General features: G+C 42.0%; 1 protein-coding gene across 1 annotated transcript in view; it reads right to left on the bottom strand.

Annotated features, from left to right (window-relative positions):
• Positions 1-16,093, bottom strand: part of PTPRQ (protein tyrosine phosphatase receptor type Q) — a 377,099-nt gene that overhangs the window by 281,882 nt on the left and 79,124 nt on the right. Inside the window, exons 16-17 of the mRNA XM_066589856.1 lie at positions 4,073-4,235; positions 2,168-2,428 (exon numbers count right to left, since the gene is read on the bottom strand). Coding sequence (XP_066445953.1) covers positions 2,168-2,428; positions 4,073-4,235 — 424 coding nt within the window. The remainder of the gene's footprint in view (positions 1-2,167; positions 2,429-4,072; positions 4,236-16,093) is intronic.

The following is a 16,093-nucleotide window of genomic DNA, read 5'->3' as shown; positions in this document are numbered from 1 at the left end:
TCTCAAAATTATACGGGAAAGACTGGGATCAGTAGTTGAAGCGGCACTCCCTGATACACAGGCAGGATTCCGGCGAGGATGCAGCACCTGCGGCCATATTGCAAACCTGTAATAGACCATGGTAAAAGCTTGAGAATACCAAAAGAATATCTCTATGTGCTTCATCAACTACATCAAGGCCTTTGACTGCATCGACCATGACAAGCTATGGCAGGTCCTACAAGAGCTGGGTGTATTGGCACATCTAGTCAAGCTAATAAAGTCACTTTATACCAATCAAAAAGCCACTGTGAGAACACAGTATGGGGACACAGATTGGTTTGGGATTGGCAAAGGCGTCCAACAGGGCTGCATCCACTCACCCTTCTTGTTTAACCTATGTGCAGAAGTGATCATGTGGAAAATGGACCTAGACAAATTGGAGATCGGGGTGAAAATAGATGGAAGAAACATCAACAATCCCCATTATGTGGATGACACAACTCTGCTAGCAGAAATAGAAGCAGGTCTGAAGCAGCTGATATGCAAGATTAAAACTGAAAGTGAAAAAGTGGGCCCCTACCTGAGTTTAAATAATATAAAATTATGACAACTGCAAAAAATGGCCAAATTCAAATCAAAATGAGTGAGGTTATAGAATGTATGCAGACTTCATCTTTCTTGGCTCAAAAAGTGACCAGGCTGGAGAATCTATGCCAGGGATAAAACGTAGGATAGCATTGGGGGAATGCTAAATATGGACACAATCTGGAAAAGTAGGGATATCGGTATAGCAACTAAACGTAGGATAGTGCAAACCACCGTTTTCCCCAAAGCAATGTATGAATGTGAAAGCTGGACTGCGAAATAAGCTGATAGAAGGAGGATTGATGTGTTTGAGCTGTGGTGCTTGCAAAAGCTGCTGCATATGCCCTGGACAGCTAGAATAACTAACAGAAGTCCTCATTTTTGCAGGAAGCCGACAGTTGCGTTCTCACTGCAGTGTTGAATCTTGGTATTACAGGCAAAGTTCCCATTAAAGTGAATAAGGACTGTAATTCCAACCCTGGTCACTACAGTTGGAATGGAGCTGTTCGCTTTCTGCAGAAATCGTCTCAGTGAGCGAGCATAAATAGCTCTTCAAAGTGGGTATTGGACAGTGACTGATCTAGTATTGATGGTCTATCCTGTGAATGGGCCCTCAATAGTTTACAACTTGACAATACCTTTCAGCAGCCAATATATGCAAACATATCTAGCAGTTTTAGAGTACTAATGTATATTTAGGAAAAAGCTGTTGTACAGATTTTCCACCAGCTCAAGTCCTGAGTAGTGCTAAATGTTCAATCATAATAAATTCTACGTAAGCTATCATACAAACACACTTAATATATGACCCCCTATGTATTTTGCTATACTTAAAACAAAGTAGATATATTGTTCATAGCTGTTAATTTTCTGTCAGGTTACAAAAGTCAATTCTAGTTAAGTAAGCTAAATAAATAAATTCATAAAAAGTAAACTAAAAGATTTTGTGGACTCTTTCTGTCATCAAAAATCTATTTGCTCTTTTACATATTTTTTTTCATCAGCACCATGGACAGAGAAAGGGACAGAAATTCAAAAACAAGGGTACAAATGGTATTATTTAAGAGGTAGGTTACATAATAATTCGATGTACAGCTATGCTATTAGAAATCGATTATAATAAAACATACCTTGTATCATACATGCACTTATCTCTAAAACTGCACGGTCAGATCAATAGATCATCTATAGAAAGAGGCACGGACCCCATCTCTCTTGCAGACTCTTCTTCACGTTTTTCTGTCTCACTTGTACAAAGCACCTATGGGCTTATGCACAGTACAATGTCATGGCCCCATACAACATTTAGGTTGCATGACATAAATCTATAATATAGATGAGACGTCTAAGGGATCCCCTAGCAGCATGGAGCTACAGGGATTCTGTGTGACATCTAACAGCCTCCATACACACAACTCTTGCATCTGTACAAGGCTTAGACTAGACATGTAGAAGTGAGGTCATCCCAAACAAACAAAACTCGTATACATTTTTGGCATTTATGTAAGAATCTAAAATTCGGATGTGCTTTATAGTCTGATTTAACTCATGCAAACAAAAAATGGTATAAAATATGCGGTAAAGAGAAGACTGAACTAACCTGTTACCACCTGTATGTAAGATATATAACCAAAAACGGTTCCTTTCACCCTCTGAACTGTGAAATTATAAACTCCGCCAGGATAAAGATGGGTCACTGTATACTCTGGCTCTGCCTTGGAGACATTGAAGTCTCTTACAAAGGTTTGGTTTTTAATTAGGATTCTGTAGTGAGTAAAAGGGCTTTCCACTGAGTCCCACTGCAGAGTAGCAGAAGTGGTATTAATGTCTTTAATCGATAGCCCACAAATTCCAAGAGGTCCTGTGGTTGAAAACGCAAAGAAGAACACAGTAAGGAGCATATCTGCATTCCAAAATTCTATACTTAGCCATGCCAATTTATCAATGTGGCATACAGTATAAATCTACTCTATCAGGCTTTGACTAGAGATGAGTGAGCACCCTAATGTTCGGGTCCTCGTTATTCGAGTTGAGCTGTTCGTAAAAATCAAGAGCTCTACTTGAGTAATGAACCGCACTGACTACAATGGGAGACTCGAGCATTTTTGTATGTGGGACGCCGGGTTCCAGGCTTTTTTTTTTCCTGTCTGTCTGTCTCTCTCTCTCGTCATCTCTTGCAAATGAAGCGCGCTACAGCAGGGAGGAGCCAAAAGCTGGGTCAGGGTGAAACATGATTTGATGCTCGTTCGAGTAATGAGCACCATCGAGTACACTAATACTCGAACGAGCATCAAGCTCGGCAGAGTATGTTCGCTCAACTCTAGCTTTGACCACTTGCATCCCCATTGATCCCAAGAATGATCCTGTTCAGAAAGTATGGAAACAGCCAAGTGACCCTCACTGAGCAGAATTTTATACCATATCTAGTCAAAATAGCATAACAAAATTAAAAAAAATGGCATCTTTAAAGGCAATGCCCCTTCTCATGTCAACACTCAAACTAACAAGGTGATAATTGGACTCTTCAGAGTTGAGGAAAGAGGCTGATACTTTTGTACCTCATCTCAGAGAAATGTTTTAATTCCAAAACAGTTTTGGCATAAATGAAATTTCAAGTTGCCTGTACATGTTAGATTTCCATTTTTAAACTGTTCAGCTAATACTACTGAAGAAAATGATAAATCACAGCATTTAGTAAAAACAAAGTTGTACTTTTTACCATCTGAATATAAGGACTGAATGAAATTCAATCAAAGTCCCTGTAGCCAGAAAATTCTCTCCAGAAAGAGACAGACCAGAACTTTTAACATGACAGAGTGCAATATAATTCCATTAGTAATCACAGCACAGTACTGTATTGTGTGTCAATAGGGGCTATATCACCAATCATAATCCACACCTGACCCTAAGAAGCAGATGCCCCTTACCACGTGGCCACATATAGTAACATAGTATGTAAGGCTGAAAAGAAACACATGTCCATCCAGTTCAGCTAATTATCCTGCAATGTTGATCCAGAGGAAGGTAAAAACCTCAATAAGGTAAAAGCCAATTTTCCTCATTTTAGAGGTAAAAAAATCCTTCCCGACTCTAAATCTAGCAATCAAAATAATCCCTGGATCAACAGCAGTTGTGAAGTAAATAGTGACTATAGCCTGTAATACTGTTGTACTCAAAAAAGGCGTCCAGGCCCCTTGTACTTTTTCAGTAAATTCGCCATCACCATGTCAACAAGCAGAGAGTTCCATAGTCTCACTGCTCTTACAGTAAAGAACCCCTTTCTATGTTGGTATAGAAACCTTCTTTTCTCTAGACATAGACAATGCCCCCTTGGTACAGTCACAGTTCTGGGTATAAGTAGATGATGGGAGAGATATCTGTATTGTTACCGTATGTATCTATACATAGTTATTAGGTCGCCCCTCAGCATCTTTTTTTCTGAACTAACAAAACAACAATAGGCTCACACCTGTTGTACTGTATGGAAAATTCAGAGAATACTTACTGGTACTAACTGTTTTGTGTATTGGAACACTAAATTGTGCTCCATTAATTGTTTGAACTTCAAACATGTAGTCTTCCCCAGGCAGAAGGTCTTTTATCACTGCTTCATTATCAACCTTGGTTACCATATAAATTGTTTCCTTATTGCTTGGTCGATAGTTTAGCTATCAAAAGATAAGGTTAGTTATAGCGGTTGTTAAAGGAACATTTAATGTAAATACATAAAACTAGAAATAAAATATAGCAATTCTTCTCTTAAAACATTTGTCTCCTTTCATCCCATTTTTTCGAATATTACGATAAAAACATACACAATATATTAAATATAATATAGTTATATTTGTATGCTCACATACTAACGAAGCTTTCAAAAGAAAAGGAGGCTGCTGAAGCTACAGACTGGAGATGGAATCAGGACTGCCCAAAACAGCATTTATTATGTTTCGCTTCAGTAGGCTCAGGCTACTGCGCATTCCTTTCTCTTTCAGGTGTTGGTTTTTTTTAACCTTTTTTATTACAAAAGATAAAAATTTGAAGAAGCCAAATTATCAACATCATTTTTAATATAACTAAATAGTAGAAGATTCGAAAAAAAATGGTACAATATCTAGTAGAACATTTGATTAAAAGGGTTTTGTCATTTAAAAAATAAATCAATACTTACCTATTCCTACCCAGGCCTTCTTCTTACAGTATCTTCTCCTCGATGATCTTCTCCTGTCCCCCGGGTCACCTCCCTGCAACCAGCTGGATCCTCTTCTTCTTGTTATGGAGCGTCACTAGTGATGTAACGTTCACTGCCTAGAAAGGAATGCTGAGCTATTGCCAAGACTGCGCCTGTGTGTCGTCCCACCACAAGAGTTCATATCCTATTGCAGAGAGACAGCAGGCATGCGCAGTCTCTGCAGTAGCTCGACAGTCCCTGCTTTGCTATGAACACTACGTCATTAGTGACATAGCATACATTGCCCTGCAAGAAGGAGATTGCTGAGAATGGATGCTTCGTCACCGGAAGAAGAAGAATCAGCTGGTTGGAGGTGAGGTGACACAGAGGACTGCAGGAGACTGGAGAAGATCGGCGGGGAGAAGATTCAGTAAAAAGACTGACGGGGGAGGAATAGGTAAGTATATAATTTTTGTTTTCTAATGACAGAACGCCTTTAAATCGACTCTCTGGTTTCGGGACAAAATTTTGACCTAGGACCAGGGGAGGCAGTTAAATTACCTGCTGTTGGTCTTGTGTTCTAATGCTTCTCTGATGCACTGGTTTTGGATCCCATTTTAAGCTGTCCAAAAGAGCCAAAACTTCAGACTACGTAAACCCAACAGTGCATTGGTAGTGTTAGACTACCATTATGCTATACCTGCACTGTTCACTGTGTGCATTAGGTAGCTTGAAAATTGCAGCAGCCATCTAGGACAGCTAAAGCAGGATCCCAAACCGCTAGATCGGACCAACATCGGCATAGCAGAATGACAGCTGGTAATATACCCCTTATCCCCCTTCGGTCCAGAGACAGAATTTTGTCCCAAAGTCGGAAGGTCACTTTAAAAGTGGTCTTACCGTTTTATGTAAATAAAGCTTAAAGTGTAACTGTGCATTAGAAACACTTCCTAGGGATATGCCAAAAGTTTTAATTGCTGGGGATTCACTGTTGAGACCCCCACTGATCGATAAAACAAAGCAGCAGCAACTGAGTGCTGTCACTGCTCACAGGTTGAAGACAGGCTCAATAGAAAGTCTATAAGCTCATCTGCTGCTAATGAGTAGTGACAGCACTCCGATGAGCACTGCAGCTGCTTCTTTCTACCGGTAGTAATTGGTGGGTATGTCATCAATGGGAACCCTAGAGATCCAAACTTTTGACATATCCCTATGACAAGTCAAAAGATTTTCTAAAGCACAGTTATACTTTAAAGGGTTGCCCCACCATACTTACTTATTGGTAAGATGTTTGATCACTGAGGGTCCCACCTCTTGAGACCCTCACTGGTCACAAGAACAGGGGACCGGCAGGCCCCCTCCCACCTCAAACTATAAGGCCGCCTGCAGATGGCCGGGTCGGATCCGGCTGCGAGAATTCTCGCAGCGGGACCCGACCTGAGCGTCTGCAGAGAACAGCGCGTCACTCACCTGCTCCCGCGGCCCCGGCTCTTTCATGCGCAGAGCAGAGCCGCGGCCAGTGAGTGACGTTTCTGTGCGGGGCTCTGCGAGCCCCTCACAGAAATAGAGCATGCCGCGATTTGTTTGCCGCACGAGATTTCGCGCGGCCAAATCGCGGCCGTCTGCCTGGGATTGCGTTTGTTAAAGCAATCGTATGGCAGCTTCCAGGGGCAGAAATTACGTGGGAAATCCCGCCGTGGAATTTCCGCCCGTCTGCAGGCGGCCTAAATCCTGGAAAGTACTGATGAGGCTCTGTTCACCATATTTGGGCCCATGCTGTTGATGTACAGAGCAATAGAGCTCACATAACAGTACAAATACATGAAGCACAGTTAAAATGCAGTGTGTATAGCATAGGGAGTTTCGCTCTACGAAGGCCATTGCACGTTAAAAAATATTGCAACCTGACATCATTGTTACCCTGGGAGCCATGTTACTGTACAGGTGAACTCTTAAAAGACTACCGTCTTATTTCCCATACAGTCCACACAAATTACACAGTTGTATTTTATAAAAGGTCATGTCTTAAAAAGAAAAAAGTTTAAATATGGATAGCAGAATACTTTTTCCCATGGAAAGTATCCAAGGAATTAGAAGATGGGCAATCTATCACTTCACTTCAAAATGACTGAAAATGTGAGAGGTGACTGCCTGCAGAATAGATGGGAGGGAGGAAAAGGCTTTCAAATCAGACATAGTGAATGGATAATTCCAAGTGCTATACTGTATATCAGCAATACAAGTGTTTTATAGGCAGATACATTGTGTTAACTTTTGAACTCCTGTTAAAAGGTAAGGTAAGGGTATAGTCCCCTGGTGCAAGTTCCGAGTCATGGCTGACTCCTAAGGTGACATCACAACGTGATGTTTTTCTGTTTTTGCGAGGTGGTTTGCCATTGCCTTCATTATTGATTGATAGCAGAAGTATGGAAAATCTTTAAAGGGTTATTCTGAGGCAATGAAAAATTGGAAAGCGGGCAGAAAATGATTAAAGATTACTAACTATGTTATACTCATCACTGCATTCTTCATTTCAGTCTTTTTTTATTTGTGTACAATGGGGATGTTATGTATACACTTGTGACTGCTGCAGCCAATCACTGGCTTAGCAGTGTTGAGCCAGGTCAATAATTAGCTGCAGAAGTCATGTGTGTGTATGGGTCGTCACTGCTGTAGCCAAAGAAACAAAGACTGGTGGGAAGGGTTGTATCGGCCCAGTCTGTACAGTTATAAATGTTCACTCACCAGTAACTAGCAATGGAACATTATGGGAGAATTCTCAAGCTGGCAGGAAAGCAGTGGTAATACAGATCAGCAAAACAAGCTACTCGAGTTCAGTTTGACTCTTTTGATGGACATTTGTAATAATGACAACAAGTGGAAACGTTAGAGAAACTTTGAAAACTTTTTCCAGTCTCCACAATACCCCTTTAATCTATTTTTATTGATAGACGGAAGTCCACCACTTGGTACTCCTGTCTATCAGCTGATTGAGTTGTCATTAATGGTCAGAGGAAGCAGGCTTCATTCCCATTGAAATCAATGGTAGCGCCGCACTGCACCTATACTTCCTGCTCAGGACAGGACATTATGTCCGGACTACGAGAGGAGCAGGAATCAGCACGGCACTCCCATTGATTTCAATGCAAGTGAAGCTGGTGCTCCCCCTGCTCTCTCTGACCATTGATGACTCTTTCCGGCCTGACGATTAGCTGGTATAGGTCTTCCGAATGACAGCTTTCATCCATCACCTACTGATGACCTAGTCCAAATTTGGAGCCTCTTGCAGTGGGTTTTGATAAGGACAGGACACTTCAAATGGAGAGTTTACAATGGTAAATTATATATTTTACTAGAAGCAAAGAGGAAAGAACTTTGGGGGAATTTTATGGGGAAGTCTGCTAATGATAACTGAAAAGTTATGAAAACTCTGAAAACTCCTAAATGAATTATGTGGAATAGTCTTTAGTCCAGGCAGACCTCTTAGGTAGACTAGTTTGGAGGAAGCCTGAAGGCCTGTATATTAATTGCTCCATAGTATGCTATGGGGTGGTGGGTCATTCACTGCGGTTTACATGAGCAGGAAGCCCACCCAGAGGGCAACCATTTGAAGCAGCAGCTCCGTTGGCTGTCCACTCACTCCTGCTCAAGGAGAATTTGGAGCAGAATGGTGCTGCTAACTGTGTGTGTGTGTGGGGGGGGGGGGTTCTGGCTTGCTGATGTGAAGTCTAGGGAGGTGGATCAGGTCATACACTAAGGGCTCGCCTGGGGTAGACACTGGGAGGTATCCGATGGGGTAGGTAACTCCAGGCAATGCTTCATTGCCCTATGAACCCTCTGCCCAAACAATAAGAAAGTGGTCATAACTCTGGAGTAAAAGACGCTGGAATTTTCTATCAGTTTTTTTTTTCCAGCTTAAAAGGGAGTCTTCTTAACCAAAAAAGACAGTAAATACAACTAAAAATATGGAGAACAGTTTTTATGCTTTATTTGGGATATATTACTCATATTTTGTAGAAAGATACCAAGAAACATAGCAGTTGCTATATACTAACATATTCCCCAAGGAAATGCTTATTCTCTACAAACTTAAATCCTGACTATTCTAATCTGTAAGAAAGATCAGATCACCTGCATATATAATATATGAACAGTCCTGGTGCAGAGCATGCATGTATTGGTGTACTTAACTATAGTGAAGAGTTACACAGGACAGAATCAGTCTGTGCGGACATTTCTGTGTCACAATGTTATCTCTATGAGGCTTGAATTGCGCACGTTAAAATCTGCGTGTCTTTAGTTAAAAACTGCAAGATTAAATTCTGCTTTTACCTGCGGAATTAAGGACGTCTTACAGAATTGTTGTTTAAGGCCTCAGTCACATGGGCGTTTTTTCGCGCGATTTGCGGATCGCATAACGGATGCACATCCGCAAATCGCGTGACGGAGGCCGACGATTCGCTGAAAAATCTGCACCTATCAACGTTTTCAGCTAAATGGCCCAGCGCTGCCCGCTATTCTCTGCCACAGCTGTGGCACAGCTGTGGCAGAGGAGAACGATGTTCGCCCATTAAATTCAATGGAGCCGGCAATACAGATGGCTCCATTGAAAGCAATGGGCTGCCGGCAAGCGCTGGATGAATTTTCGGGGAAGGGCTTAAAATATAAGCCCTTCCCTGAAAACCATCCTAAAAATGTGTAAAAAAAAAAAAAGTATACTCACCTTTTTCCTGCAGCCGGAGTTCAGCCGCGTCTGGCCAGCAGTTTTCCTGAACTGCTCTCTGTAGTAGGAGAACTGCCGTCTGGACTCACTGAAAAAAGTGAGTATACTTATATTTTTTTTACACATTTTCAGGATGATTTTTCAGGGAAGGGCTTATATTTTAAGCCCTTCCCCGAAAATTCATCCAGCGCTCGCCGGCAGCCCATTGCTTTCAATGGAGCTGGCTGTATTGCCGGCTCCATTGAATTTAATGGGCGAACATCGTAACAGCTGTGGCAGAGGAGAACGATCCCCATTGAGCGTATATATAGAACACAATGATTCGCAGAACGCAGATAGGCGTGTTCTGTGAATCGTTGTGTCCTGTAATTTATCGTACATCCGCATAAAAAACGGACATGTGCCTGCTCCCATTGGGATGCATTGGGTCTATAGATCTGCAGATCGCAAGCGTGTCTGCAGATCGGACCAAAAAACGCTCGTGTGACCGAGCCCAAAGTCTGTGGAAAAAAATGCAATAAATTCTGAAAGATTTTGCATAGAATGCATGTCGCAGTTAAAAAACGCAAGAAAACAGGCACTAATTGCCGACATCCGCATCTGCACCACATCCTACGCACAATTTTGTCCCGTAGAGTTTTCTGGCAAGAAAAGTCTGGCAAGATTATTTATATGCTTGTTAAAATATGTTATAATGTATCAATTAATTCTAGGCTTTGTTGGTTTCTGCGTTCTTCATCTCCTGATGAATGTAAAGTGCAACAAGTTTATTTTAAATAGTTTACTTAGCAATCGCCTTCAGGATCATTTCCTGTTATATTTTAATGAGCTGAGAATGTTCTATTATAAAAATGTAAGTAAAAGTCAAAGCGGGTGGAATAAGTTAGATTTTTTTTTTGTTTGTATTGTAAAACATTCTGCCAAAAAATAGTAAAAGATATGGCTTAGAATAATAAATATTAGATGATCAGTAAAATGATCTTGGCTGACTCAGTGATGTTTGCTAAGTAACTGACATACAGATGTCGTACTCATTAAAAATGCATAAATTGCACCATGTGTTTGGGAGAAGATTTTCATGCTCATTGATCACTCTTTTAAAATACTTTAACAATGGGTTAAGAGAAGGAAGCCTAAATGCTTTTTCCTGTAGGTTTCACTCAAGTATTTAAAATGACAAGGCAATAACATAAAGGAGAGTCAGATGGGAAGACGCAATCTAATAAACTTTGAGCCAAAGTCATTAGAAAATGCTGATTAAATGTTTGGCTGTGCTCACACACTCCTATGACCGTTGGCTCCAAAGCATTAGTTTAGCTTATCTTGCTGGTAATCCTACCCCAAAGCAGACCCTTCAAAGGGTTGCACCAGTATTTCAGGTTATCACCTATCCATGTCATAGGGGAAAATTTGCTGATTGGTGAGGGTCTCACCACTGAGACCCCTGGTGATCTCAAAAGTGAGACTCCTGTGTCCAGCTCTCCTGTCACTGAGAGAGTCACTTCTACTGCCGCAGCGACATCACTCTGAATGGAGTGCTTGCCACACATGAACGGTCAGCGCTCCATTCATTTCAATGGAGATGACGGAAATACTGGAGCAGGTGCCGCTCGGGTAACTTGGCAGTCCCATTGAAAGTGAACGAGCAGGGGTGCGCCTGCGCAACCAGCACTTCATTCAGTTTCCACCTCACTTCAGGGAGTGCAGCAACTCTGCACTTATGAGGACAGGGAACACACGACCCCATTCTTGAAATCCATGGGAGTCTCAGCAGTGAGACCCCCACCGATAAGAAAGTTATTCCCTGTCCTGTGGAAAGAGAATAACTCTGAATTCTGGTACAACCCCTTTAAATCACTAATATGTATGAATGTGGCTCCTGAATTTTCTAGTAACTAACATTCATGCTTTGACTCTTCTAACATATCACTACTAGAGATGAGCGAATGTACTCGTTTAGGGCGATTTCGCAATCGAGCATCGCTTTTTTCGAGTAACTAACTACTCGAGCGAAAAGATTCGGGGGGCGCCGGGAGTGAGCTGGGGGTTGCAGAAGGGAGTGGGGGAGGAGAGCTCCCCCCTGTTCCCCACTGCTACCCCCCCCCCAGCTCCACCACGCACCACGCCGCCCCCCGCTGCCCCCTGAATCTTTTCGCTCAAGCAGTCAGTTACTCGAAAAAAGCGATGCTCGATTGCGAAATCGACCTAAACAAGTAAGTTCGCTCATCTCTAATCACTACCTATTAAAATACAGTAGCAGCAACACTTTGGCTGTTTTAAAGGCTCTGTATCCAAAAGTGACGGCAAGAGATATAAATAATAATACAGTATATTTAAACCAATGGATACAAACATGTTCCTACACATTCTGTGACTAAGGTTTGATATTGGCTTGATAGTTTACTAAAATGTACCGTTTGGATATGGGTAAAACCTGTAACATATAAATACAGCATTGTGTCGATGTGAAAATAGGGATTGTTATTCATTATAATTATTAAAAAAGAAAATAACCATGAAGACAGAATATCACAAAAAGTAAGCAGCCTCTAATTATCAAGGAGCACTCAAACACCAAATTGTCAATTCTCTGTCTTTCAGTACTGCCCATGAGGCCCTGCTTTCCCCACCCACACGGAGTGACTGACACTTCTATGTGGTTTCTCTGTGAGTTTGTATGCAGTCAGCTGGAGTGAGTGGGGGAAGTGGGACCTGCAGGATTTCTCAATCATCCCTGGTAGTATTTAAATGGCTTTTGAAATAAAAATACTGAATTAAATAATAGAAAATATATTTCTGAGCTTAGCACCTCCCTTGCATTCTAAGCCTCCTTCAGAGAGGGTAGTATAGGGGACTTTACAGATCCATTTTAAGTAGATATGGATTGTACTTGGAAGTTTCTCCCAGAAAATAATTATTAAACAACACTTAACTTTTCAAATGAAGTTTCAGAATAAGCTGTTACATGTGAATACATGAGGAACAACACTAGAACTGTTATTATATGACTTACATTCTGCATTTATCACCATTTTCCCATCTGCAAGCTGTATTTTTAATTTTCAATACTCTCTAAGCTGATGGAAGGAGTATAGCTGTTATGCTGTGTTCTATACACTGTGCACAGAGAAAAGAGCAGATTCTCCTCCCCCTTACCTGTCTGTAACACATACAGACACATAACATACTCATGGAGGCCACTAGAGAATTACAGAGGCAATGTAGATTTGATTTCAGTAGCTATAACACAGTAACAATCACTTACTATTAGCTGCAGCCACACCTGTGTGAGTCTCTCTCTCCCCAGCAGCTCACTCCCTCTCCATATAAAGGGTGGAGCGTGGTAAATTGCTTTTTTGAGTTGCAGGTTGTGGCAGCGCTGTTGGTCGAAGAGAGGGGAGAGTGGGCGTTGCTTATAGTGGCTGACGGGAAGTTTGTCTGCAGCTGCTTTTCAGTTGCCATCATGCAGTGGACACGTGAGGAGCGTTCATTTTGTGTTGAAGCGTATTTTTCAAATAACCACTCGATCATTGCAATGCAACGTGCTTTTCGTTTGCGATTCGCTGTTCCCCCACGCGGACGTGTTCCTGGACGGCAATCAGTTGTAAATTGGGTAAATGTATTCAGAACAGCAGGGAATGTGTCATCTGTACGAAGAGGACCTGCGAGAAGTGTTACAACACCACAAAACATCAAACGAGTTAGAGCAGCAGTATTGCAATCTCCGAAACGCTCTGCTCGGAAGCAAGCACCTGCTCTTGGCATTTCAAGACGTTCTCTCCACCGGATTCTTCATAGTGAACTGAATTTTCACCCGTATAAAATGTGCGTGGTCCAACAATTGTCAGCACGGGATTATGTTACACGACGAACATCTTGTGAAGACATGCTTGCAACCATACCTCGTGACGCAATTGTGTTCTTTTCTGATGAGGCACATTTTCACCTCAGTGGGTGTGTAAACAAACAAAACATGCGGTACTGGAGCGACCCCAGAGAAGTTCACCAGAGACCTCTGCATTCGGACCGCGTCACTGTGTGGTGCGCCTTATCACCAGTAGGCATCATTGGCCCTTACTTTTTTCCGGCAACTGTGAATTCCGAACGTTACTTAACTATGCTGCAGGATTTTTTCCAGCCAGCACTCGAGGCAATGCAATTAGAGGATACATGGTTTCAACAAGATGGTGCCACTGCACACACAGCGAGAGTTACCATGAATTTTTTGAGGCAAACGTTTCCTGAACGGCTTATCTCTCTGAGGGGTGATCTTAACTGGCCGGCACGCTCACCAGACTTAGCCCCATGCGATTTTTTCCTTTGGGGTTACCTGAAGTCTAAGGTGTATTGCAACCGTCCCAACACCCTGGAAGACCTAAGGAACAATATTGACGCTGAGATTGCCAGAATACCAGTCGACATGCTTGAAAGAGTGCATGAGAACTTCAGAAAACGTATGCAGCAGTGTGTGGATAGCGAAGGTCAACATTTGCCAGATACAATATTTAAAACCAAATAATTTGTAAATTCCACTACTGTTCAATGTAAATAAAATATAAAATAAAGTTTTTACAAGTTCATTATTTTTTTATTTCACTCCCAAATTAGCAAATTACCGCGCTCCACCCTGTACTTCAATGAACAGCATGAGTTACACCCTTCCTTCACATCATGTTATTAGTCTGGTTATCTCTACTACTAGAGATGGTCATTGCCTGACTTGGCAGTGGACAGTAAATTAGAAGGAAGGGAGAACCCTTGAGGACAGTAATTTAGAGGGATTTTTCAGCATAAACATATAATTTTAGGTAAACAACGTGATTTACACTTTTGTTAGTTATCATACTGGCTCTAATATTAGCACAAGTTGTTTGAAAAGTTAGTGCCATGATCTTGAATGCTTGTGTGTCTATTGTAAGTCATTAAAGAGAACCTATTAGTGCCTTCCCTAACCTCTAACAGCATGAAATACTGACAGTAGTTCAATTACAAAATACCTTACATTTCTGATAAAACAGTTTTATCCCCCAGGCTTCTCTTTAGTAAACATAGCTCTATTGACAGATCTCTCCCTATACACAAATAGGGAGAGAACTGTCAACCAAACTGAGTCAGGTGGAGATAAGTCAGAAGGGGAGTCTTCACCCAGGGGACACTTCTCTCCATGCCCAGATCCTTTTTAAACCATGCTTTCCCTAAAAATTTCAGTGTTTCATAATAAAACATAGGCCAAGATTTATCATGACAGGCGTTTCATATAGCAACCTTGGCATAAAATGCGCTAGTTAACCCTTTCCAATCCAATTTTGGATTCAGGGTTTCCCAAAAGGCTTTCTCTTTTTGCTGTTATACAACGGTGTCATCTGCTGGCTAAAGCCAGTGTGTGTGCGCCAGAGAGGCTGCGACAGCGGAGTGGCTGGCAATAGATGGTAAGAATACTCTGTTGGACGTCTTCTGACATTGGAGCTGTACAAGCTTCAATCAGAATGTCGGAAGACGTCAGACAGTGGATTGGAAAAGAATTTAAGATTCACTAAATTTATAAAGGGGTGCACACCTTTAATAAATTTGACACATCTTTTAGCAGTCTGTGTGCAGGAAAATGAGCTGCATAGATATATGCTATAATTTAAACCAGCTTCTGGTGTGAATTATAGTAAATTCATTGGGTTGTGGTAGGCTCCTCCCATCTCATTCAGCTCCACCCAGCTATTTGAAACATAACAAGCAAGGTGTAAAATACAAATTGAATAGAGATGAGCGAGCATACTCATCCGAGCTTGATACTCGCTCAAGTATTAGGGTGTTCGAGATGCTCGTTACTCGAGACGAGCACCACGCGATGCTCGACTCCATTACATTTCCTTCCCTGAGAAATTAGCGCGCTTTTCTGGCCAATAGAAGCACAGGGAAGGCATTACAACTTCCTCCTGTGACATTCCAGCCCTATCCCACCCCCCTGCAGTGAGTGGCTGGGGAGATCAGATGACACCCAAGTATTTAAATCTGCCCCGCCCGCGGCTCGGCACAGATGCACGGTGACAGAGATCAGGGAAAGTGCTGTCTTGCTGTAGCTGCTATAGGGAGAGTGTTAGGTGTTATATTCGTCTTCAAGAACCCCAACGGTCCTTCTTAGGGCCACATCTGACCGTGTGCAGTACTGTTGAGGCTGCTTTTAGCAGTGTTGCACATTTTTTTTTTGTATATCGGGCGTCCTCAGTCTGCAGTCATTTTACTCAGTATAGGGCAGTACTGGTGAGGCACGGACAGTGGTACAGGGAAAGAGGTATACTGGCTATATAGGCAGTGGGCTTTTTCAAAAAAATTGGGGAAAAATACTATATTTGGGCAGCCTGTGACTGTCTTCAGTTTACTGCGTGTCTGCTGGGGGTAGTAGTTGCTAATTAATACCCAGCTAAGCGTTACAGCAGGCTTGTGCATAATTGTTTCCTGGCTCTGCTGCGCCCGTTACATGACCGCCGTCATCCCGCCACAGGGAAACAGTACACATTATATCCGCTGCATGCGGTGTCTCTGGTTTTTCACCTCACCATTTTAAAAAATTGAGGCAAAATACTTAAGGCCTACCTCTGGGCTTTGTCCACTTCACTGGTTCTGCGCTGTGCATTGCAGCA

Source organism: Eleutherodactylus coqui, chromosome 2, assembly GCF_035609145.1.
Source record: "Eleutherodactylus coqui strain aEleCoq1 chromosome 2, aEleCoq1.hap1, whole genome shotgun sequence".
Classification (NCBI taxonomy): domain Eukaryota; kingdom Metazoa; phylum Chordata; class Amphibia; order Anura; family Eleutherodactylidae; genus Eleutherodactylus; species Eleutherodactylus coqui.
This window is presented reverse-complemented; position numbering and strand designations above follow the sequence as displayed.